Source organism: Mytilus californianus, unplaced genomic scaffold (assembly GCF_021869535.1).
Source record: "Mytilus californianus isolate M0D057914Y unplaced genomic scaffold, xbMytCali1.0.p SCAF_14, whole genome shotgun sequence".
Lineage (NCBI taxonomy): Eukaryota > Metazoa > Mollusca > Bivalvia > Mytilida > Mytilidae > Mytilus > Mytilus californianus.
In genome coordinates, this window is record NW_026262626.1 from 22,045,265 (window position 1) to 22,072,314 (window position 27,050).

Here is a 27,050-nt window from a genome sequence, read left to right on the forward strand (position 1 = left end):
ACTTTATTGTCAGTCAGAAAACTTTAATAGACAGCTTACATTATTATCATGAAACAACAACCAACAAGCAAATTTTATTCGTATTAGACCGTAATACTGATAGAAATTAAGAAGTATATATATATATTAAATGATTGTTATTAGTTGTTGATTATGCCCGTTTGAACCAGCGTAAGCAGCCATTATGAATGGATGGTCCGACATAAATGATATATTATTTGAACCAAAGATTTCAAAAGCTTAGTTTTAAGACTTGAACCAGACTATTTATGTTTCACGTTAGATAATTAAAGTATAATTTCATCACTCTTTTTTTAATTTTCTACATACTGTATATATCTTTTCAATAAAATGTGTACAATTTCCATATTGTGTTTGTTGATTAACGGAGAATGCGCTTCCGATTGAACTCTTTCATCTTTTTATTCTAATAAAAACATTGATTAGAGGTATAGGGGGAAAGTCGAGATATTACTGAACATGTTTAACGCCGCCAACATTTTTGCGCCTGTCCCATGTCAGGAGCATGTAGCCTTTGTTAGTCTTGTATGATTTTTTATTTTAGTTCATTTATTTGTTTTGGAGTTTAGTATGACGACCATTTTCACTGGACTAGTACACATTTTTGTTTAAGGGCCAGCTGAAGTTCGCCTCCGGGTGCGGGATTTTCCCGCTTTGTTGAAAACCCATTGTAGGTCTTCGGCTGTTTTACTTCTTTTTGGTCAGGTTGTTGTCTCTTTGACACATTCCCTATTTCCATTCTCAATTTTATATCTATAGGTTGTCAAGATATGATGTGTATCCATAGTGATTACTGCGACACAAGGGTCTACAGGTGACTAATCGCTCAAAGGTATCAATGGTCATGTATATGGAATGAATAAAAAAAAAATAAATACTGTAATAATTTTTCTTTTAATAAAAACTATAAAACTATGAAATCAACAATACTTACAGGTATTGTAATGAAATCTGCGCCATGAGCGCATGATACGCCCGTCAATTTTTCAAAGAATAAAGTTCCATAACTACTAAATGCCTTTTCAGAAATTTATAAAAAAAAAACTTATTTTAGTTATTTTAATAGATATAAACTAGTCAGTAAATTAAAGCTTAATGTGAACTTCTCAATGCACTTTTGAGTTATTGTCCGAAAACTGGAAATCGTCTTTTTTAATGAATAAAACCCTATAACTCGGAAACGTAAAATCTAAAATTGATAAAAAATCAATAGGGAGCTCACGCCAATAGATATAAACAATTTACAAAAGTTTCATGAACACCGCTCAAAGCATTTTTTAGTTTTTGTCCGAAAACGGGGAAAACAAACTTTTTTTAATGAATAACTCGGCAACGTATAATTTAAAATTTATCAAAATCAAAACGGAACTCACGTCATCTGATATGAACATTTCACCAAAAAATGATTAAAACTGCTCAAAGCACTTTTTTGAGTTATTGTCCGAAAACTGGAAAATACCCCTTTTTAATGAATAATGAATAAAAACCCATAACTCAAAAACGTAAAATATAAAATTTATAAAAATCGAAAGGGAGCTCAAGTCAATAGATATTAACAATTCACCAAAGTTTTATTCAAATTGGTTAAAGCGTTTTTGAGTTATTGTCCGAAATGTTGACGATGGACGGACGGACAACGATATACCATAATACGTCCCATAAACGGGCGTATAATAGATGAAACGTAAGTAAAAACATATAATTAAAATATATAATAAATTATTTATTTATTAAATATTTGTGCATTTCTATTCTGAATTGATAAGCTGAACTGATAAACACACAATAAGGAAGACATTTTTTTTCTAAAATGATCATACATGTAAAAAATATTTGAACCATTAAGCTATTTTTGCATTTTAAAAATATTTGAAGTATAATCTTACTAGTTTCTTCAAAGTGTTTATTTAATATCTTAGTTACAATTAGGATATGATGTCATTGGCCAAACATTTGAAAAAAGGGCAAACATTGAAATTAAGTTCAAATGGTCATTAAGTTAACATGACCTTATATTTGGTTATTATTTTTAGGACTTCAAGACCGAGGACACCATACCAGGACTAACAAATAATAATGAATAACTGTGAATCTCTGAAGGTATATGATCTTTGACCTCGACGCAATCCACTGATCAAAACAGACTTTGTCAATTTCATATTCATCGTGGTAATACTTTACCAATTGAAATTAAACTTTATACATTTCACTGCTGGTAGTTAATCAAAAACAATAACAAAATCAAAGTTAATTAGTTTTTTCTTTTCAACAAATCATTAGAGTTATATGCATTTAAAAAATATATACAAAAACACAATAAAAATAAGACAACTGCATTAAACATGTTAAAGTTTGTATTGTATAATATTATATATGTTGAATATTAGAGTCATACCATGTATGATATGCACATACCTTTTAGGTTATAAATCTAACTATTGTATATGAGCATCATATTTCATACATAACGTAACCAAAAGGTCGTATGCAATATTCTAATGCACCATAGTTTGTAACTTTCATTTTGATTGAATAACGTCTCAAAATTTCATGGCATCAATTCACACAATTGATGCTTTGAAAACGTACATGCAAGCACAGACGACGTATGACAGATTATAAATGTATGATTTGACGTTGTTTTCTGTCAGTTTAATTAGAATGAGATAACAATATTGCATTTTAAGCTCCGATAGCATCAATTGGTGATTTGATGGTCGCACATACACCTTTACTGGCTCCACTAAGCGTCGCTAGTAAACTTAATTAGTGACCATCAAATCACCAATTGAAGCCATCGGAGCTCAAAATACAATACAGTTATCTCCCTTTTAAATTGCATTAATGCAAATAAAGCTTAATATCAGTGACGTCATAAATGACATATTATGTTGTTAACCGTTTTTTTAGCTTTGCTATACGATAGACATGATAAAAGATTTATTTCATGAATATTGGTGAATATTATCTCTTGTAGAATATACTTTGCATCGCAAGCTCGAAAAAAAATAGAAATAAACATGTTGATATATGTATTAAAAAGTGTATTTGTTTGATAAATAATGTTATAATTCTAAGCTTTCTTATACAACCGTTATATATACTTTGTGATACTGTTTTTCCAGTACATCGTAATGTATTAATGCAAAATAAAAAAAAATGAGTTTCATTATTAAAAAAATACAATAAATAATGCAAACATACTACTATAATATGTGGTTTTTGTAATACACTACATGTGATACCTTCTCATTATTGTTTTTGTTTTCTTTCTTAATATAATATATGAGTGCATTTAAAATTCAAAACGTTTGTTCAGCACTTTCCCCATATTTTACTTGACCATTTTTGATACGAACGAAATAATGTCACTTGCTATTCTGAGACATTGGTCAGCATCTTGTTGACTGTAAATTGTTGATGGAATATCATCACCGCTGATCTGATCAGGATATCTCATTCGGGTGTGATAACCAACTATATCACCCATATCGCTTGCAAGATCACGTAGTTCCTGTGGCAAACCGTTGGCAATTGCAGACAGTGCGTGACTATGCGATACATTGTTAGCGTCCATATAGTACCACATTGCCTTCAACGCCTTTTCTGCTGACTGTAATATATATAAAACAATACTAATGATATAATTAGAATCATTTGTGAAATGGAACTGGTTTTAAAAAGGAAAAGTAGAAAGCAAATAACAGTACAAAAAACGCTCAATATAAACAATACAGTTGTCAAAGAAACCGTTGTCATTTATGACAAATATACATTTGCAACGGTTGATAAATTCTTTTTTTGGCGGAATAGGAGTAACGTTAACATTTAAAATATTTCTTTCAGTACCTTCTATATAACCAGAAAACCTAAATGAAAATAAACAATAGAAAGTACAAGCTCCTTTCATATCATGGGTTTTTCATATACTTGCCTTTAAAATCTGACTTAACTGTATGGGTTTTGCTCATTGGTGAATATAGAAATAAGGAGATGAGGTTTGATTGCCTATGAGACAACTATTTATTTTACTTCAAATGACGAAGAAACAAGCAATTATAGGTCACCGTACGGACCTCAACAATTAGAAAAACCCATTCCGTATAGTCAGTTATAATACTCCCGATATAAATGATGTGAAATAATTCAAACAAGAAAATTTAATAATTCATAAGGCTCTACAGCTTTATTGCAGTGTCGTAAATACAAAACTGCATATTGAATGTCACGATATCCACTGTGACGCGGCAATTGCATTTCCCTTAATTTTGTATTATGTATTTTCTTTTGTATGAAGTGTACCACTATTAGCAGTGTGCAAATTGTTTTAAGACGACTTTACTTTCGTATCCAAATTAATCACAGGCAACATTATATCAATTTTAATTCTGTTTAAAAATACTTTCTATAGTTGTTAATTTCTGTGTCATTTGGTCTCTTGTGGAGAGTTGTCTCATTGGCAATCATACCACATCTTCTTTTTTATATTATATACATTATAACTAATTTTACCTGATGACAATGGTAGCAAATCCAGTTAAATGATTGCATAGGTCTAGCGTGTGGAATAAACGCCTTAGCTGCATCTCTGTCACAAGTAGCCTGTCTTAACCATTTGCGAGCATTTCTTGGTATTGACACTTTCTCCCTATTTTCTCCATGAGCAAAAGTATTGTGTGATCGAGTATTGTCTTGATAATATTTAGGGGACTGTGCAAAATAAGGTGATTTTGGTAAATCTTCACCCCGATATCTAGATTGCTCGTTGAATTCGTCGTCAATCAATTTACCATCCTTTAGATCACGTATGAGATTTTCAATAAACTGAAAAACTTTAGTAGCATAATCTTCATTTCCAAAGTTTTGATCTGGATGCCATGTAACCCGCAATCTTTTTATTAACAGTCTGCGTTTTGTTTCATCGGTTATTTTTAAATATGTCATAAATTGTTTCTTCACTTCTTTTATTGTATCATCGACTGATTGCATGTTGGCAGAACTAGCGGCGTCATTGTCTGTTGGTACAATATCTTTAGATTTCAAATGTCTCCTTCTATGAAATTTGAAAATTTTATACGCTGGCACCTCTACTGCTTCTGTTTCACCAACGTCTAATAAATATATCTCCTCAAATTGTGCAAAATCACAACTTTTTGAATGATTTTGAGAATTATGAATGGATCGTAGAACTTTTGCATACATGTAATTTGCATCTTCAAACTGTCCGGGCTCATTTTCCTCTTCTTCATAAAGGAGCATTGCCACATAATCGTTCACTTCAAAGTCAGAGAATGAATTGTCAAGTAGGTAATGTAATGAAGGTGGAACAAATGTGCCAGGATCTGGATATATTTCAGAAGAGACATTGGCATAATTTAAGTGTACAATATTTTCACTGTCAAGCTTGTCACTTAATAAGGCTGGATTAGAAATGCTATGAAGAAGGAGATGAATAAAGACCTGGTTTACACGCAATCCTCTTCTTGTTATCTTTTCAAGAAGTTTTACAAAAGAAAACTGTATATCACTCAACCATTCCTGTAAATCGCTTACATTGTCAACACAGTACATTATTAGAGACTTGGTGTCACCAATCATTACTGACTTTACAAAAGCTTTCTTCCTTTCAGTACTTTCTTCAACTTGTCGCCCATCAAAAAAAAGTGCAGTTTCTAAATCTGATACTTGTTGAAATTTCAAACTTGCAATTTGGTTTACAATCCTACATTGCTCCTCTTCATCTATATTGCAAGCCCTAAAGTCCATTCCTAAATGTGAGTTAATTTTTAGTTTTTCATCGAGTACTAAACGCAGTAGTCCTTCTATAAATTCATCTGTTTTTACAAACTGTGACAACATTTGTATTTTATCTCCGGATTGGCATTCAATGGCAATCAAAAGTTTTTCATTCAGTATTTCAGACAAAAACTTTGGTTTTAGCTCCTCTGGCAACATTTTCAATGTGTTTGCTGAAAATTGAAACTGCAAGTCAAGTTTTTCAAATCCAGCAAAAAACCTTTCATCGTGAAATTGTTTTGATCTATTTTCAATTTTTTTATTGTCCGCTACTATTAACGATTTTGACGAATGCAAAATGAACTGGCGATTCGGTAAAAACAGTTCAGTGCAGTTTAAACAGACGGGATATTCAGATGAAATTTTTGAAAACAGGTTTCGAACAGCAGGGACAAGAATATTTTTTTTCTCATTTGGTCCAAGAATACTAGGTTGGCTGTTTCCATCTAGACTGTCACGATGAAGGCACAGTAAAACGTCGGCGAAATGAAATGATGATGTTGTCTCTAGAGCACCAAGTTTTCGGAAAAGATTTGCGCAATACATGTAATCTGTTGGAATGCGCATAAGGTATGGCTGGATAATTTCATAATCTTGTAGAAGTAAAACAACTTGTTCGCACGAAAGACAAACTTTTTCATCGTTAAAGAAAACTATAGGCGTTGTTTTCAATTCTAATAAACACGTGTTTGTGATGTCACTTTTTTGCAAACATATATAGTGCTTGACAAAAAGATCTTTAAGAAATAGTGCTCTATCTTCTGTTACAAATTCTGAGTCATTAGAACATTTGTCTTGAATAGATACTGCAACGTTTTTTAAGTTTTGTACAACGACTCCAATGTTTGGCAAGACGTCTACTCCTAAAAGGGTTAAAGCTTCTTTCGTCTTCTCAGATTTACAAGAAACATAGTCGGGTAACACATATGCTGACGTCCAAACAAGTGGCAAAATATCGTCTTCATACAATGTACAGTCCTCAAAAGATACCAGTACTCGGTTTTGATACTGTTTGTGGATCCGTGACAATTGATCAGTGAGGTCCAACTGAAAGGGTTCGATAAATCTTACATGCTTAACATCACGGAGAGGAGTGCACTTTAATTCGTCAAGAAGTTTTTCGCGATTAAACAGATGATTAACTAGCAACTTCGATTTTTCACTCGTTTCTCCTGACAATAAATTCAGTCCTTTTTCTGCAATTTCTTTTGCAAACTGCACGACCATTTCCGGGGTAGCTGTTAATTTCATTCCAATGAGTTCCATGAACTGTTCCCACTCTTTACCATTATATGGATATGGGGGAAATTTGTCTTCTGTGCACATGACACTGAATAAGTCATTATGGGGATTGCAAAAATCTACAGCACGACGTGACACATTGTTTTTTAACAAGAAAGGACATTTTGATAATTCTTCTATTAAATGTGTTTGTATAGATCTAAATTCGCCATCTATTCCTTTAAACAGAAGATTATCCCTTATGTACTCTAGATGTTTCGGTTGTGCCGACTGTGGCATGCTTTGAAAGTTTGGAATGATGAATTTTGAATACAGTTCATATTGGTTGCAAGAAATAAATCCAAGTTTCATATGGAGATGTTGTATCCTTTTGATTTCCTTCAGTAGCACTATACCTGATGCGTTTGCCCATTCGTTTATTCCAACATCGGGAATGTTGGTTGGTAAAACATGTAAAAGAAGGACCGAAGTGCGAATATTTTCTATCACTGTGTTGTACCCACCTAATGTAATAAAAAGTGGGATACTCCTTACACTTTTCTTGATTTCGCTAGAGGTGTACATTCTCTCCAAGGTATCATAATTATCATTAAAATACTCTAAATATGCTGAACAATCGTCTTCAGATATGTTCGTCTTGTAACGTCTAAGGTGGTACACGAAACATTCAAAAACATCTTTTGAATTACTATAAGATACTAATAATTCCTCTGCAACATTGTTTGCAGCCTCACAGAATTCTGGTTCTTTTGGGTTTGCATAATATTTCCAAAATATTTCAGTGTCTAGTTCAGGCATTTCTATCTTTTGTAAAGCTTCATACAGAGGAATGTTTGTTTTAAAGGATTCCATGTTTAATGTTTTTTTAGACATACCAATACTTTGAAGTTTCTGGTGTTGACCTATTCGTACTGGAAGTAAGGACCAGTCTGACAAACAATGTGAAATGTTATAATCTTCGTCCTCTTTTTCAGAATTTTCCATCTTAGAGACGTCTGCAAAAAAGCTCCATACATTTCTAAGCCAGTCTCGATTTGGAATATTTTCTTGATCTGGATTCCAATTCAATGATGTAGATGATTCTCTGTAAATGCTTGGGTTAAGAACATTTTTAATCAGTATCTTGAAGTCCTGTAAAGTAAACTTTTTCAGACAAGGTGATTTGATAACTTCCATTAGATGACATATTTTTTTGTTGACAAACTTTTCTTCTAACCCACACATTATGTTACAGTGTCTACTGACAAACATAGGTGTCGCCTCAGAATATTCCATCAGTATGTCATCATTTGAAATGCATAACGGCAGTCCTGATAAATGTTTATCAAAAGTGTCACTTTTCTTGCAAAAGCTAAGCAGCCTGTCCACATTCCAAATTGTTTCAAATGTTGTACGACGTATACTCTTTCCTAAACCTACTAACTTGCATGCATCAGAATTCACATCTGAATGAGACAGAAGAAAAGCTATTATAATATCCGGCGTGACACTTTCCACGTTGATTTTACATGCCTTCATTTCTTTATAAAGACCACTTGATAAATCAATAACATGAAGGTTAAGTAATTTCATGATGCTTACTACTGAATTTGGATCCATAGATTGATTGTTATCTAAACAAAATACTGCTGGAAAGTTGGAATCATTTTTCTTCAGACAAATCCAGTCAACTTTACCCTTAAATGAAGCCATGTACATATTTGGTTCTTTAAAGACTTCTGAAATCGTTGGAAACAACGGATTATTTTCTAAAACTTGGTGGTATATTTCAATGCAGAGAAATTTCCAATTAGAGTCGACAGCTGTTTCTAGGGATGGAAAATATTTAAAGTATGTCTCCAGCTGATTTCGAATATGGTACTGACCACTGACATTTTTTGTACATTCTTTACAGATATCACGTCGCTTCTCAATTGCTGCAATATACGATGGAGCTATCACTGATGACATAAGAGTTCGGTTCCAAATTGACTTAAGACTTTCTTTGTTGTCTTCCCATAAATTTCTCCGTGACTCATGATTCAAGGCAAAATGTCCGTTGACATGCATTGGAAGACCAGTATAAATAGGCAAAGGTAAAACACAAAAGGCGCTGAATTGTAATGGTGCTATTTTTGAAAGGGGTAGTGCTACACCCCCTTGAGGCAACAGACCTAATTCACCAACCGAGTAAGCGTGTGATACTTCTATATCAATTGTCCTGTCATTAAATCCAATTCTATCCACAACAAACCAAGTTTCATCTTCATCTCCAGTTTCACGTGTTATGTCAAAAACACTGATGTTCATTATGGTTTGTATTTGAACTATAGGTTCCGTTGTAATTTCTTGTTTCTCTTTTATCATTTCGCCTACCTTTAGCCGTTTCAAGTGAAATGCTTGCTTTTGTCTGATGTCTTCCATAGACATTTTAACTGTTACAGAATAATCAGATATCATTTGTCCATTCTCAATTCGTGAAAATACGACCTTGCGAATATGATTCAAGAAGAACATAGAACGAGTAGATTCATTCTTAAACTTTCCAAGCAATGTTGTCAGATGTTTTATATCAATAGGTTTGTCCCATATCTCTGACGCTTCTGTTCTCAGAGGAAATCTAAATATTGTACCCTCATCTCCCATTAGATCTTCTTCGTGATATGGCACAAATACATCGGGGACTGTTCTCTGAAGACCATCTAAGTTGAAGTATCTACTTCCAGGATTTTGCTTGTCTGCAGTAGTAGCATATTTGCATAAAGGATCAAGAATACAAAGAGTTCTGTTACCTTTATCTATCTTTTCTCCCTTGGTTATAAAACTTGGCGCATCTGTCAGGTGATACACGGCATTAAAACCAACTCCATACTTTCCTGTTTGGGTTGGATTTTCATTTTTACCACCAATGCCTAGGAGTTGGATGCTTTCCAAATCATATTCACTGAAAGACTTGTTATTATAAACAAGAAGTGATGGCCCTTGAAGTTCTTTGAAGTTTCCATCAAACACTTTTGCAGATGAATAGTAATTGTAGTCAGTGACAAAGTGAATCTCTGTTGCTCCTGCATCATCAGCGTTCTGTAACAACTCTTTAAAAATTCCTTCATCAGCAGGATATCCCTCCAACAATTTGTGTATTCGTGTAGTTAAGTCTTCTTTTTGACCAAATTTCATTACATTATGGTGTTCTGATATTTTCTTTCTTTTTTTTGACTTTACTCCCAATATTGTTGCTACCGCAGGAGATATGTGTTTACATACAAATGTCATCGATTCAGATCTCTCTATTTCAAAATCATCATTAAGACATAACAAATGCACCGGATGTAAATAGTTATCATCGTCAGGTACAAGAATTTTGCCATCTTTCAATGGCATGTAGAATCCATCATCTGTTTTTTCTTCTTTTAAAGCAGTGCAAAGAGCATTTAAAAGAGAACAGTAATGAATAACCTGCTGTTTATCTAGGGGGTCTTTGATATCAAATTTCTCTGTAAAACGCAATAGAACTTTTGAAATATCATGTGTTGAATATCTATCTTTAACGTCCAGGAAAGATAACAATGTTTTACACCTGCTCAAGTATGTATCCTTCTGGTTTATTCCAACCAGATCAGGAAGACAGGTGCTTTCAAAATTTATGGCTATTTGATCTGGACTCCATAATGCTTCATTTATCAGCAAACATTTAGTGCTTTGAAGAGGTTCTAAAAGTGATTTAGTTTTCTCTTTGCTTTCATCGTCCAACGTTTTACAATGAAAATCGAGCCATTTCAAAATAGTTTCCAAAACAGGACGTAGACATGTTATTTTTTCTTTATCACATTGTGATATAAGAATTTGTATTTGATCTACAACATGATCAAAATGAATGCCCGTTTTCGCATACCCTTTAAGACCTAAACTTTGCAGGACTTGGTTTATGTTTTTCGTGCAAATAGCCCTTGTATACGCAACCAGCTTGGTGCAACAAATTAATTCTTTGCAATCATCGAAATACAAATTTTCTGGACATTCCATTGTAAAGAATTGCGGTAAGCGTATCTTTTCTGAGATGTGTTTCAGTTTATGTTTTGTTCCGCAGGATTTATTCTTCTCTGCACCAGCTACGACTTTCCATTCAAAAGGCCAATCTTTCGGTTTTATCATAACTGGTACAAATTTCATCTTAGTCAACGCATTTACTAATTCAGTGTTCATTTCCGGAGGGTATCTTTCAAAATATTCAAAAATATCCTTGCACCTTTGCATAGCACAGTCAACACATTTATTGGATAAATTTTCAACTGAAGCACATCGATCGATTATAAGATCATCTGGCAGGCTCTCATAAAGCATTCCTAATTTTTTGAATAGTTCAAAACGTTCTAATTCCTGCTGTATACTAAATTCAAGAAAATATCCATCCCCTGGAATATACAACTTGCTTAAAAGACTCTGTCGTAAGATAATATCGCAGGGTTTTCTCAGAATACCTCTTGTTGATGGAAAGCAAACATGGTTGATAAGCAATTGGTTTATTTTGTCATGATTTTTGTCCACTGCATACAATAACAATTTGTTTCGATCCATAGCTGGAATTATTTCCTGATTAACCAATGGGAAAAACACTTTCTCATAAAACATTTCTGTGGAGATTACGTAATCATATATTGAATCTCCAGAGGTCACCTTGAAGTCGGCAAGTAACCAATCCGGCATCTGTATCAGAATAATCTCTTGATTATTTAGATACTGTAAAGCATGTTTATAAGCAACATTTCCAACATCAGAGTTTAATAATTGTGGATCAAGCATTCTGCAGGAGCTAAATTCTGTCCAACAATCTAGGTCAGACTGAAATATTACCTCTTGGTTAGACGTCAACAATTCAGCGATAAATCCATCTTTTGTTGCTTTATAAATATCTAAGCCTTCGACATGCGAATTGAAAACTGGCCACAGCAGATGCAGGTCTGTTCCTGGCTTTATATTATTCTCTTTCAAACCTTGCAAAAGAGAAAACAGAGATTTTACAACAGCATCCTCCATAACAGCTTGGTTCCAGTTAAATTCACAACGTTTCTTGGCATCACTCGTTTCAATAGAGAGTTGATTCCTATCTTGTGTAACGGCAAATGATCCACTTATGTGAAAATTAAAAGGAGTCTTTATTGGTAGTGGAAGCACACAAAACAAATGACTAGATTTGTAAAATCCATACGGAGCATCCGACAACGGAATAGCAATTCTTTGACCGTTCTTGTCCTCTATCATTACAGCAGTAGCTGCTATAGGTAACATATGAGCTCCAATGCCCTGCATTGATTGTTTTAAACATTCATTTGTTCCTGAAGCCCATGAAACCATCCAATTTGATTTAGTTGACTTTCCAGTCTGTCCATGAAATTGTTTTCCGGTTTCTCTAAATTTCATTTCAACTTCAGCACTGTATTGATAAGTTCCAAAACTAGCATTCTTGACCGATGCATTATCATTTTTTGGTGAACAATTCTTCAAGACTGGAACTTTGTTATGTTCTTTCTCATCGTCTTCGTTTTCTTTATACGTAAGCGGGAAATGCCATTTTAAATTCCTAGAAACTTTAAAGATAAGTTTTTTTCTTCTAGTATCGATTTCAGAAAGATGAAAAATTTCAATTTCGCTCACATTTTGAGTAAACAATAGAAGGTTTCCAGCACTTTCTATAAAAATATCCAACAATTCTCTCATTTCATCGTGACTATAAACTATACTGCTTAATTCACTGCTAGACTGTTGGCGTGTTCTGAGAGGTAGTCTAAAGAGTGTTCCATCGAAATGAGGAATCCTACCACCGTCAGTGCTGAGGTCACAACCGAATATGTTTTTAAATGGCTTGAACTGATCACTCCATCTGTGAAGCATCCTTTGATTTTTCTGTGATTTCATATCAATTCTCATCCCTTTTGTTTTATTTTTCATTAGATATGATCCCTGTGGATCAAAGAACACCATTGTGTTCCCAGATACAAAACTTGGCACATCTGTCAGATTGTAAACGGAACAAAATCCAACTCCAAATTTACCAATTTTAGAAAGATCTTTGGTTTCTTCCTCTACTTTCGTTATATTCCTTAAATCTGTTTCAGAGAACTGAGCATTGTTGTATATCCAAAGAGCCGGGCCTTGACATTCACCCATCTCTTTATTTAGAAGATTAGTTCTGCAGTCCAAGTTTTCTCGTTCATCATATAGGAAACATACTTTTGTTGCACCTGCATCGTCTGCATTCTGAATCAATTCCTTTGGAACAGATAGGCCATCTCTATAACCTTTCAGCAGAGATTTAATTCTGCTGACTAGAGACACTTCTTGTTCCCAATTAAGTACTCCAGTATCCGATAAATAGTGTTCTTCCATTGATTTTATCCCAATGCTTGCTGCAAAACTTATATCCGGATGTACGGCGAAAGGTTCCTCTTCGTCAATAATTTTAACGTCTTCGGACCAATGGCTACTACGGTAAGCACATTTATCGATGTGTTTAAGCACTAACTGATGTTCGACCTCAGTTTCGACAGGAATTAATACATTGTAGTCAATTGCACAATGACAATGGCTCTTGAAGAAACTAAGGATGTTTATATTGTGACGTAAATCCCTCCTAAACTCCATTTCTGTTCGAATCTGAATATGATGTTGTTTGATCTGCTCTTGGACATCTACAAGAACCTCAGGGGACTGACAAATCTTGCAACCAAGTCGCTGAAAGAAGTCTTTCATATAAATAAATTCCCCAGGTAACTGGTAAAGGTACGGTTCAAGATGGATATCATCATTGCTACTATTTAAATAAATTTTCTGGGGTTGACAAAACCCATCTCCCGTCCATACAACGGATCTGTTCTTCATCGAACCAATCAGTGCCTTGTCTACTGTAGCTTCATTTAGAAAACTATATATTTGTTTCACGAAATGATGAAATTCTGGTTTGTACATTTCACTGTAAGACTTGTCCAGGAGAAGTAACTGTTCAAATACTTTAGCAATAGGTATAATTTGACAGCTTGGATTAAGTTTCTGAATGAAATTGATAGGCAAATCTGGAAAAAGTGGCATTGTCGACCCGACAAGATTTTCAGCATTATCCACCATTTCATTTGGTTTACAAAAAGCATCTGGACAATCAAACCATTGCAATACTTCTGGATAAGATTTGGGTTTTCTCAATGGACGAATAATTTTCAAGTTAGCAAGTATATCCTTTAATTTTATATTGTTGTAAAACGATTCCAAAAGATGTTCATTCTTCATTAATATGTTAAGGAGTCCATTTGCCTGTTCTTCAGCAATGTTAGTCTTTTGTGTTTGTGCTAATGATGCTTTTCTGTGGATACTCATGGCAACATCGTTGATGTCTGTTGCATTTAAATTTGCGGATGACTTTAGTCCAAACGTTTTTAGAATATTTAAATACGTTATTTCTTGATTTTGTGGAAATTTTCTTTTGTCGTTGAACATTTGAACAAGATGGTGATCTGTTGGATCAAACAGTTCATTTGGTTTTCTTATGTCACCGTTTTCAGATCTAACAAATTCAACCTGTCTGACTAAACTCTTTATTTCAGTATTGTGTAGGAATAAAGACATATTTTCAATAACGTATTTCATCATTATTTGCTTATCAGTATCATTGTGGTTGGATGATCTACCAATATATGTGTGAAGGATTGTTTCTACAACTTCTGTCAAACTTAAATACCTTGCACCTAAGTGTATTGCTAAACTTTTCTCTATGCTAGTCTTGGGTTTGATCAATTTGTTTGGTAAAGGCACGGGCAGCAAATCGTCGGGTGCGATATCCGAAACATCTTCAATTGAAACATAACAGTCAGGTATATTGCAGTTAAACATTTTCAACTTTTTTAAAACATTTTTAGCACTGTTCAAAGAGTAGTTGGAACCTATAAAATTAACAAATTCTTCCTTGTCTGAACTTTGGACGTTGTCGTTGAAGTTTCTCACATGTTTCTGGCAGACCTCTGCTACAAGTTTCAATACTCCATTAACCGTTGGTCTCTCTACATACTTGTCGTATATTTCTTGACAACAGTTGATATAATATGGAAGAGGATTCAAAACAGTGACTCCAATTTTTTTCAAACATCTCACAACTGATGCCGGTAGAGCGTATCGATCATCTGACTCAACAATCAGGGGTTGGCTTAGTCTAAGAAGATAGTAGGATTCAAGTTGTTTGTCATAATGGGGTAAAATAAATAGGTCATGTGGAAGATGAACCCCTTCCCGCCTTAAATATTCCCAAACAGACATCAACCATTTTTCATTTAATTGCCATTGTTTCTGCCATCTTAACGTCCTATTGTCCTGACTTTGTCCTTGTATCTTTTCTATTGATTTTGATATAAGCTGAAGGACATCAATTTCACTCGGTTCTATCAATTGGGTCCTTCCTAATATGAATATAGAATATCAAACATTTAAAATTAACACAATGGAAAATAATACTAGCATATCGATAGTATGAATCAATAAACTTTTTCAATTATTTCTTTCCAAAAAGAGTTCAAAAATGAACTTTTCTAGTACAAGACAATTATCTGTGTTTAGTTTGCTAAATATACAAGAAACCTCTGATAAGACGATTCCATTTCAGAGTTCAGTATTTTTGTGATTTAATTTTTTTTTCAGCTGATAGATATAAAAAGATGTTGTATGAATGCCAATTAAACAACGCTCCATCCAAGTCACAATTTATAAAAGTAAACCATTATAGGTCAAAGTACGGTCATAGTTTAGGATGTTACATCAAACTTTAATTTGAATTTTAACGTACGCATCACGGTGTTACACTATCAATGAATACATGCATCTCTGTTCCTGTTTTCTAGACAGTTAAGTCTGAGAGTTAACACATTAAAAATGTTATTACCTGATCTTGCTAGTCTGAGAATCAATTCATCGACTTGATCAGAAACTGTTCGTACTAATCTATCTTCTATACCAGGACATAGCTGCCTAACAATGGAGGAACAAACAAAAATATTTGAATCTGTATTCGTTGCAAACTTGATGAATGCTCCGTTTGCTAATGGTAGAAGTTCTAGTGATTTAAGTAGGTCATCTTCTCTACTGGAAATCAAATAGACCAACAGATTCAATTTGTGCTTCTCTTCGAAAGTCTTGTATGCAGGTTCTATCTTCAAAAGCCTAAAAATAAAATTATACAACTATAAGTATTTGTTTCGAATCATTTGTAACAATTTGACAACGATTCGTTATCTGCATCTGCAATGTCAGACGCGGGTTTAGTCTTGAAGCTCACCACTTGAAACAAAATCAAATACGAAATTAAAAGCATTCAAAACTAAAATTTCCGTAAACAAAATTCAAATACGATTTTATATGCATGCGGGTAGAAAACCTAATTGCTCTAAATACGTCTGACTCAACATTTTATTAACAGTACAATTACAGAAAATAACCGTTGTTTTGATATTCTGTTTGGAAACGTACCGACTACTAAGCTGATGTAAGTCAAGGGGACAAAACGTCGACAAATAGTTGCATCTGTAAACACATTTCAACAACAACACTTTGTTTATTAATAACAAAATAAAAGAGTTAAGTCTATGGTCAACCTAACGTGGTTGTTGTTATTATAACCGCTTGAAGCTTTTGTTTTTTGAATTTCGAAGGAAAATTATGGGAGGCAAAAGAACGAAGTAGTATTTCAAAAAAATGAGTATATCAAATTAGTATTTATTTACCAATTTTATGTTCATAATTACAAAACTATTCAAACATGGAGGCATTGTTTTTAATTGGACTGTAGTTGCACCTTTAAAATGACACATTTGCTATTATTCAATAGGTTACAAAATATACATTTAAAAAATATATAATATACCTCTCAGAAATGAACTGCGGTGATGCGTCTTGTGGTTGCTGACCAAAGGCCTTGGTGAGAATACCATACATTCGTTCATATCCTTTCGTATCTACCAAACAACTGTTGTATTGTCTCATGGTGTATATAAGTGTTTCTCTGATGTCCTCATCTGAATTTTACAACCTTATTTGTACTAACAATGTATCGTTGATTAGTTTAAAAAGTAATGCAAAATATATTTTTTATAATAATGTAATATTACGTTCTGTGAAAGTATCTGCTATATTTCCCATGCCTGTTACTTTGATTGAATCAGATGTAGTTTTTAACATGTCACATTTAGAATTAAACGCGTAAATAGAGAAGTTGATATTGATATACAAATTAAGACATTTTGATATATATTTAAATTTTAATCATTTTGAAAATGTTGCTTATAATTCTGATTGAAAAATCAGCTAGTTGTTTGTTTATGCTATTTTGATTTTACCGTCAATTATAAGTCTTTTGAAGACAAAACTCGCGTCTGGCGTACAGACTTGTAATCCTGGTAAATATGATAATTGCATCTATGCGTTCATGTTTGTAACTAACATGATAAGACATAGAATGATACAACCGTATTTAATATTTGTCTGCTTTTGCACTCAAAAAGAGGCGTACGTCTATCTGACGAATACAAAAATGACATATATTATTTTACTGGTTTTCTATGTACAATTGCCAGAGGAGTGTTTCTTGTATTGTTGTCTTTTTGTAGCCACGTGTTGGTAATTCGACAAATACATGACAAAAATCACGATCAACCAAACACTAACTCAACTCCATGTACAATGCTGTTTGAAGAGCAAGCACGTCGTGTGTTTACTTCTGCATCTATTTCAAATCTCCTTAATGTTTTTTTTTCATTTGTACAGCTTAAATAGTTATATTTTTTGGTTGGAGCTTTTTGTATGACTTATCATTTTACCTGTATTTTCTGCGAAAATTTGAAAAACTGCATCTTGCAGACGAATCCATCTTCCTCCGCCGCTTTTAGAATATAGAAATGGTGCATCTTTTAAATTTCTAAACAGCTTGCTGATACATTCTTCAAATCTAATGTCAATTTCCAACGGATCAGGAATACATCTAAACATCAAATGTTCATCATTCCGTTTTCGAATTTCCATAATCAAATCAATGTAAACCTTTGGGAGAACGGTAGACACCATCAATTCATTCCACTGTACTGAATCCTCTTTGTTACTTTCTGAAAATTTGTCTGCCCATTTCAATTGTTTGCGATCCTCGCTGAGTGCAAACGTACCGTTGATATGTACAGGTAGTTTAGTCATACTAACAGCTTGCATCGGCAAAGGTAAAAAACAGAAAATATGTCCCGTAAACGTGTCACTTGATAACACAGGTACTGCAATTCCTACACAAGGCAGGTAAGAAAGCTTTGTAGCTAGTTTCAACAGGTCTTCAGAAGCGTCGGATATTCCTTCTAACCGATTTATTACTAACCATTTCTGATCTTCTAGTTGTCTTTTGCAAGTCGTTACCAATACCAATTCGTACACATTGACAAAAGGCTCATCTGGAATGGTTTTGTATTGCATTGTGTTCCTAGATTGTTTTGCAATTTCGCTTGTACAACCACCGATTGCTACCATGTAATCAGGATTTTGTTCATCTAGGGAGTCCATACATTCATACAGGGATACTTCTTCCAGAGACTTCAGGAAAAGTAGTGTTAGGGAAGCTTCTTTTTTTAACACCCTTAGTAGATTGTTGATCTTTTCTGTGTTGTAAACAGAATCTGACAGTTCTGTTGCTTCTTTACGCAGAGGAAATCTAAAATGTATCCAAACAATTATGAAAAAAGTAAAATAAAAAAAAATACCGAACTCCGAGGAAAATACTAAACGGAAAGTCCCTAAGCAAATGGCAAAATCAAAACCTCAAACGCACCAAACGAATGGATAACAACTGTCATATTCCAGACTTGGTACAGGCATTTTCTCATCTAATGTATTGCAATTCAATGTTTGGTCTAGAGTCAAACTGGTCAAACTTGTTTAATTTTCTTAAAATTGCTGCAACATTGATTCTTATAAAAAAATGTAAACAACATAAATGCTTGGTCACTGTTTTGATAACTAGTATAGCAAAAGACACTGTCAAATGACTTTCAATACACGTTTACGTGTCGTCTCTCATACCCAAAAATTCTAACCCCCCCCCCCCCCCTCCCCCATCCCCCCACCCGCCCCCCTAAGCATATTTAAATTCAGAAAATGTTACCTAAACATCGTTCCTTTGTAATATCCAGCATCTAACACATTCTGTCCAAAATCAAATACTTGAAATAAGGCGTCATAGCACTCATTCATACCACTGTATAACTTAAGTTTTGACAATTCAAGGGTTATACAGCACCTAGTTTCATCTCGATATGGATCAAGAATCATCAAAAGACGTCCACTCATAATCATAGGGTAATCTGTGAATATAAAGTATCAATATATTTATCTTAAATAATAAAAAAGATATTCCAAAATAAAGTAAATGAAGTAAATCGTATTACACCCACTGGTTTTGGTGCAAAAAAGAGAATTGAATACATTCAATATTCGTTCAACTTTATTTTCTGAATATTTGTTTTAATTTATCAAAGGTGAATTTAAAGTGTGATCAATGTAAGAATAAGAAGATGTGGTATGATAGCCAATGAGACAAATCTCCACAACAGACCAAAAGACACAGAAATTAACAACTATTATGGGTCACCGTACGGCCTTCAACAATGAGCAGAACCCATACCGCATAGTCGTCTATAAAAGGCCCCGAATGTAAAAATGTAAAACAATTCAAAAGACAAAACTAACCGTCTGATTTATGTACGAAATAATGAACGGAAAACAAATATGAAATACAGCAACAATTGACAATCACTGAATTACAGGCTCCTGACTTTGGACAGGCACATACAGAATGTGGTGGGACAAAATTGGTTTGAAGGTGTCAACCTTCCGCTAACCTAGGACAGTGGTGAAACAGTACAACATGAGAACAAGCAAAACAAATCAGTTGGAAAGGACTAAACTCGTCAGATGGATACAAAGCAGAAATGCATCTAACAAAAACACCGAGTAGACGTGACAGGGTACCTATACATCCCAAACAACAAAAACACACTAGGTACAGATCTGAGAGCACTCTTAGGTACCGATAGCTAGTTCAAAGCCAATAACAACTAATAAAAAACATGCATCGAAGGCAAAAAATATCAATCAGTACACATCCAACATACAATGGATGTAGTGTAAAGACGTAATTAACAGTCTGATAAAATCATGACCTTGTGCAATGCCAAGACACAGGTATCATCAGATTGATGAGCCATGAATGTGCATATGTAGCTAAAAATAATATTTAGTTTGATTTTAGTTTACTGATAACACAATCAATATTATTAATTCCGATAGCAAAGTAACCCATGTCATTTGAGGTGTCCAAATATGTATTCATTCTTTTAAGGCAGTATATAGCTAGATGAAAATTACAGAAACATAAAGATTAAGCAGGACAACACGTGGTATTCTGTTCACTTTGACCATATTCTTATTTACACGTTGTAAAACCTAAATTGAGGCAAATGTTTTGCAGACTTTTATTAGTCTCTCTGTCTCTTTTCCCTTTGACAAATTGATTTTCGATTTAATTGTTTTTATTGATCCTTCTGTATCTTCTCCCCCTTTTTAATGAGATTTCGCTACTCTGTTTCAAAATAACAATCTTTTTAAAAGACGGTTATAAATTGATAGTATATAAATAGAGGAACTAAAAAAGCAGAAGAAAATGAAGGGTCCGTGTGCTTGTTTTCGAGATATAAGCCATTGAAAATTTGGCGGGAAATAATTCTCTCTGGACCTTTCATACATTTAACGTTGGCACCCTTTTTCTTTAAAAATAATGAAAAAATAACTAAAGATTTGAGAGCATTTTCAAAGATGGCTTTTTTAAACTATAAGTAATAAAATTATAAAAAGTAAAGTAAGGGTTAGCGGGGAAAATTGTTTAATGGCAGTACATGGAGAAAACTAGAGGATTTCGAACATCTGGCAAAAATTCAAAAACAAGAGGAGCAAACATCCTTAAAAAGTACCAGTACTAACCAGTGATATGGAATACCGACTTAAAACCCAATCCAAATCGTCCTACTTTTGATGGATCAAGTTTTTTAATACTTGTACCGATTCGACGAATCCCTTTCCAGTCAGCTTCAGAAAATTCTTCATTATTATAAACAATTAATGCTGGGCCCTGTTAAATATAATTTTCTGATTAAACCAAAATTAAGCACAAAATAAATTACGCACTAACTAAAACAAAAGAAAGATAAAAAATGATTGTCGTTAATGATATCTGAACGTGTTCTTTCAAACGAATATTGTCACCTCTTTGCTAACCAACATTTGCTCTGTAATAATGCCGTTCGTATTTAGCATAAGTTTTTGGAACTTCCGGTTATTTTTGCTTGAACTTCGTATTCGAATTGGCCCTCGAGCGCCACAGATGAGTCTTATGTCTGGCGAACCAAGTGGAAAGTCACTTTGTATCCGAAAAGTTTTACTTATGCAACACGACGGGTGCAAAATGTAACAGGAATTGATAACCATTCCGGAGTACACGAGTCCATCACCGGTTGTTAGTTCTTTTTGTGGAATACTTGGTTTTCTACGTAATGTTAGTTTATTGTTGTTTGTTTTTTTAGTGGTTTTCATTTTTCGCCATGGTATTTTTTGTTGTTGACTTATGATTTCCAATTTTATAACTTGGGCGTCAATGAATAGTATAGAATGTAACACGTGGTTTAGTTTGCTGTAGGCATTATCCGAAAATGTGTTTGATGACACAACATTTCGAGTCTGCAGAGTTCCGATATAATATAAAATTGAGAATGGAAATTGGGAATATGTCAAAGAGACAAGAATCCGACCAAATAACAGATAACAGCCGAAGGCCACCAGTGGGTCTTCAACGCAGCGAGAAAATCCCGCACCCGGAGGTGGGCCTCAGCTGTCCCCTAAATATAAATGTGTACTAGTTCAGTGAAAATGGACTACATACTAAATTCCAAAACATTTAACTGAACTGAAATTAAAAAATATACAAGACTAACAAAGGCCAGAGGCTCCTGACTTGGGACAGGCGCAAAAATGCGGCGGGGTTTTAAACAATGTTTTGTGAGATCTCAACCCTCCCCCAATACCTCTAGACAATGTAGAATAAAGAAACACACAGCAATACGCACAGTAAAACTCAGTTTAAAAGAGGTCAGAGTCCGATGTCAGAATAAGTAACAAAAGAAACTAAGCAAAATGACAATGATACATAAATTAACAAAGGACTACAGGCAGTTACTGACATGCCAGCACCAGACCTCAATTAAACTGATTGAAAGATTATGTCTTCATCATATGAAAATCAAGCACAATCCCTCCAGTTAGGGGTTTAGTATCTTATCATCATAAAAATATATGAGAATAACATAACCCGTATCATGCCAACAACTGGTTTTAGAATAAAATTGTTTCTATTTCCGATGCAAATACCATGAGTGAATCAATATTAATACCAAAATATGCCATCCTGAATGACCTGACAACAGTATCGTAACTATATCCATTCTTAAAGTCTGTTTAAAGGTTTTATTTATTAGTTAGATTTTGAGGTGAATACCGACATTTTTGTGCTTTGTAAAGAATATTACCATAAAAGATTGGATGTGAAGTACATGAACGTATAAGATGTCTGCATGTTGATTTATATTTACGAATGATGTCCTTGTATCGATGATAACATTTAGTAAATGTTTTGACTAGTTTGTGATAAGTTCACTACAGTATAAATAAAATAAGTTTGACATATTTAACTATTTGGTTTTTTTTCACGACGAAAAAATATTTTTTTGAAATTAATTTTGTAGTCCACTTGTAGATGCATTTATCGAATGAATTGTTAATTATTGATCAAGGCTTTTAACAAAACAAAACAAAAGGTTGAACTTATTTTGTGGATTGAGACTTCGTTAACCCGCCTAATAATTAGAATCAGTGATCACATCATGAAGTGCATAGCAAATATGTTGTCTATACCAGCATTCGCGTCTGTTAGATGCGCCCATCAGTTGACACTCTTCCCACAATAAATTAAGATACAAAACAAAATAAATTCACGCCACCATGCACCTTGTAGAGACCAATCGTAAAACTCCTCAGTAAAAGTGATATGATATCCTGTATATTAATTATTATTACTATTCTGATTTTAATCGAATGACTGGATCAACCAGAGAACTGTGTTTAGCATCGTTGCATGTGCCTGCACCATGACAGGAAACTCATTATTTGAAAAACGTATTTCACACAAATCTTATAAATACTAACCTCAAAGTACTTGGAATATTGTGACTCTTGTTTACTACCTTTGGCGTTCAGATTTGAATTTCTCTCATCGTAAAGTATGGCAATTTTATTAGCACCCGCATCCTCTGCGTTTTGAATCAACTCCTGTATAATTAAGAATTTCAGTTAAAGGGGTTTCCCGCAAAATGAGAACATTAAGTACGGAAAAATCATTGTTTTGAAAGGGTTTTATCGTCATGTTCCTTTACTTGTATTCTATCTTTTTTGTTGGTTTTTGTTGTTGTGTGAAATTAATTGATACATGTTAACACTAAACAATTTTCCAATTGTATGATGCTGGTATGCTTTTAAACGACCAGACCACTTTCGAGTTCGTTGCATTCCGTCAAAACTTGGTTTAAGTGAACATCATTTGTACTTAGGGGCGTCGTCACTTCTTCCCATGCTGAGCTATCGGTTGAAAAAATATGATGCTATTTTACACGAATCATTCGGCAAATTAAATTCTTATAATTGATAATCAGTACTGTTGTCATTAGAGAATCGTAATTAAGAACTACAGAACAAACATTGTTTTAAGTTATCCTGCACAATGACGATCGCCAAGGCGCTCGAAGAACTTTAATAGTGCAGTGATACAGGCGATCTTCTCTATCTTGTAAATGACATCATAAAGGCGCACACAACATTGACGAACTTTTCCGGTGAAGGACAAAACTCGGAAGTGGTCTCAAATTTTCTAGTAGGACAAAACGCTAATTGATGATCGTTGGTTAAATTATTTAGGATTGAAACGCCGCTTTTAATAGTAGAGGGCATTATGTTTCCCGGTCTATTTGTCCGTTCCGAATCAGGTAAATGTTCCGTTTGAGGCAATTTCTGGTTATTTTAATACTTAGTTCACGTGTTTATTATGAAGAGAACTATTCAAAATAATCTGCCAAATCGAGGTTTGGGCCCATAGTTTAGGGTTCACAAACTTTACGTAGTATTGTAACGCGATAGTGGGAGCTGACCTTTGGACACAGATTCTAGTTTTTTGAGCATTCCTTTAAAGTTTTACCTTTAGAATTTGTCCGTCATTGGAGTAGGTATATAAAATCTTATTGAGGTCCTCAATAAGCGTATTCCTAATTATACCATCATATTCAGGCTCTAAAACGTCTTCTGCCATCGTCCCCTTTGTTTCCTATGTGAATATTGTCTGTATTAAATGTTCTTCTCTCATTCTGTAACAAACACTGTTTATGAACTCAGAATAATGACAAATTAAGATCGGCGATGTCATATCAGAAATTTATAAAAAAAAAGGGAGATTATTTAATAAATAGATATAACCCAGTCACCAAAGTTTCATGAAAACTGCTAAAATCATCTTTGAGTTATTGTCCGAAAACTGCAAAATACCCCTTTTTATGAATAAAATCTCATAACTCGAAACGTAAAATTTATACATTTAGAAAAATCAAAAGGACTGGAGCTAACGTCAATAGATTTAAACAAATCTTTTAGGATTCATGCAAGTTGGTTAAACCGTTGACAATGGACGGACGGACCGAATTAAATTCGTTATTACACTTTTTGTAAATCGTGATAACAAATTTCATAAATCGTTATCTAGGATTAAAATCTTTATCATGAATTATACAATTTCTTTTAACAGTTTTAAACCGCTATTACGAAAAAAACAAAAGTCTGTGAAAATGAATTTAATCAGTAATCACGAATGACAAAAAAAAAATTGATAACTAATTACATAAATTCTTGATAACAAATTATACAATTCGTTGTTATGTTTTGAATCCGTTATCACGAATTACAGAAATTGTTATAATTAATTCCATAAATTCGTGATAACGAGTTCTACAATATCTTATAACTATTTTAATAATTCCAGTCATATTTTGGGAGGTCATAAACGTGCATCCATCTTTATGTATGTGTTAGATATATAAGAAGATGTGGTATGAGTGCCAATGAGACAACTCTCCATCCAAGTCATAATTTGTAAAAGTAAACCATTATATTAGGTCAAAGTACGGTCTTCAACACGGAGCCTTGGTTGTATGTTTCTCATGTACTTGTTTTTTTGCTTTTTGAGGGTTTTACTTTTCTAAATAAAGTTAAAAACGACACGGACGTATGTGATATATATTGCAAAACTGCAGACGTGCCTTTAAAGAAAAGTTGTCTATTTAAATCAACTTTTAAAGAATCACTGGTATGTATTGATTATATATTGTATACCCTCACAATAAACGCTTTATTATGTTTTATCGTTTCGAGGTTACTTGGCAGTTACATTTATTGATTCACACTTACAAAAACTGCAAAACCAAATTTCAATTGAAATTTTATTGTAAAATATTTAAATTTTACAAAAAAAAACATCCTGTTTTACACGTAGTGTCTTAAGAACATGACACTATAAGCTATATATGGTTCGCTACTGACCCCCTACGGATCCATAGAGGGTTAGTAAAATCCATAGGGGAATGAGGCCGATGGCCGAATCCCCTATGGATTTTACTCACCATGTATTGCAACATTTTGTAGAAAAGTGAACAATGAAATACAACAACATCAATAGATGACGTCACCATTAACAGTGGACTTAACGTCATGAACCCCACTATGAAATGTATTTTAAAACCCCCTTCGGATCCATTAGGGGTCACCATGTGCCGTCGTTAAACCAATCAAAACGTAATAATTTACCCGCGGTGCGATAAAAGCTAATATTAGGGGAGGGTCCAAGAAAAGAATGTTGACAGCCATATTAAAAAAAACATCCTTTTGGTTGGGCTTGATGTATAAAAACGGGGTGGCTTTATTGATTGCAAATAATCTAACATAAAGTCCGATTTACAGGGACGTTGATGATTTACTTAACATGTTAAACAATCGAACTTTGTACATGATTATCTAAACTTTGTACATGATTATCTAAACTTTGTACACTATAATTACCTGATTAATCATTTTATATTTGATGAATGTATTCGTGACTAGATACTGAACAAATCACTTGCTTCCGAACAGAACAATACATTGGTGCAATTTTCAACTGAATTAGAAAATTGTCAGTTGGACCCCCCCCCCCCCCCCCCCCCCCCCCCCCTTTTTTTTGACGATCAATGCTTTTGAATGGGGACATATGGTTGGAACCCCCCTTATTTTCTTGACCGACTTGCCCTACTATTCAGTATATGTTCTGCCCCATTTCATAGATTATAAAAAAAAATGTTCAATTACAAAATTACCAAATTACCCATTATCAAATCTTACCTCGTACTGACAGTTCTAGTACTAAGTGATGTGTGATGAGTTGTGTCCCCTTTAAAAACCGAAACAGAAAGTAAAAACTATATATATGTCACTTTCTGAAAACCAATTCATTGAAAGTTATTAAATATCTAAAAATCTTCTGTACACAATATCACATGACACAGCTAATTACCCGAACAATGTGTGTGTCTATTCTTTGGATCAATATGTTCTTATTAAAAAAGTGTGTCGTTAACACGTAAAGGAATAATACTTTTGTATCGTCTGTTGCATTGTATGACGTGAATTTGTTTATATTTTCTATCGAATACAAAGGTTATTATTTTGTTTATAATTGCTATTGTAAATTGTAGTGTCATTAAGAAATCTTGTCTTCATTCGGGTAGAGAGATCGATAAAACCTTGACGCTTTTTTTAATGTTGTCAGTGTT

At 33.7% G+C, this 27,050-nt stretch overlaps 1 protein-coding gene across 1 annotated transcript; it reads right to left on the bottom strand.

Annotated features, from left to right (window-relative positions):
- Positions 1-896: 896 nt before the first annotated feature.
- LOC127724380 (sacsin-like) lies at positions 897-26,660 on the bottom strand. Its single transcript, XM_052231333.1, has 10 exons — positions 26,620-26,660; positions 24,395-24,560; positions 23,353-23,475; positions 21,079-21,226; positions 19,205-19,403; positions 17,886-18,754; positions 16,934-17,084; positions 15,956-16,233; positions 4,534-15,476; positions 897-3,634 (listed from the first exon to the last, which is right to left on the bottom strand). The coding sequence occupies exons 2-10, from the start codon at positions 24,503-24,505 to the stop codon at positions 3,356-3,358; spliced, it is 13,101 nt and encodes a 4,366-aa protein (XP_052087293.1). The 5' UTR covers positions 24,506-24,560; positions 26,620-26,660; the 3' UTR covers positions 897-3,355.
- Positions 26,661-27,050: the final 390 nt, after the last annotated feature.

Excerpts from the sequence above, each read along its gene's own strand:
- LOC127724380 (XM_052231333.1), bottom strand. The coding sequence starts at position 24,505 with ATGGCAGAAGACGTTTTAGAGCCTGAATATGATGGTATAATTAGGAAT. Across the intron at positions 19,404-21,078 it reads GTCGGTATTCCATATCACTG|ATTACCCTATGATTATGAGT; the intron begins GTTAGTACTGGT and ends TTATATTCACAG. Across the intron at positions 15,477-15,955 it reads TCTCAGACTAGCAAGATCAG|GAAGGACCCAATTGATAGAA; the intron begins GTAATAACATTT and ends TATTCATATTAG.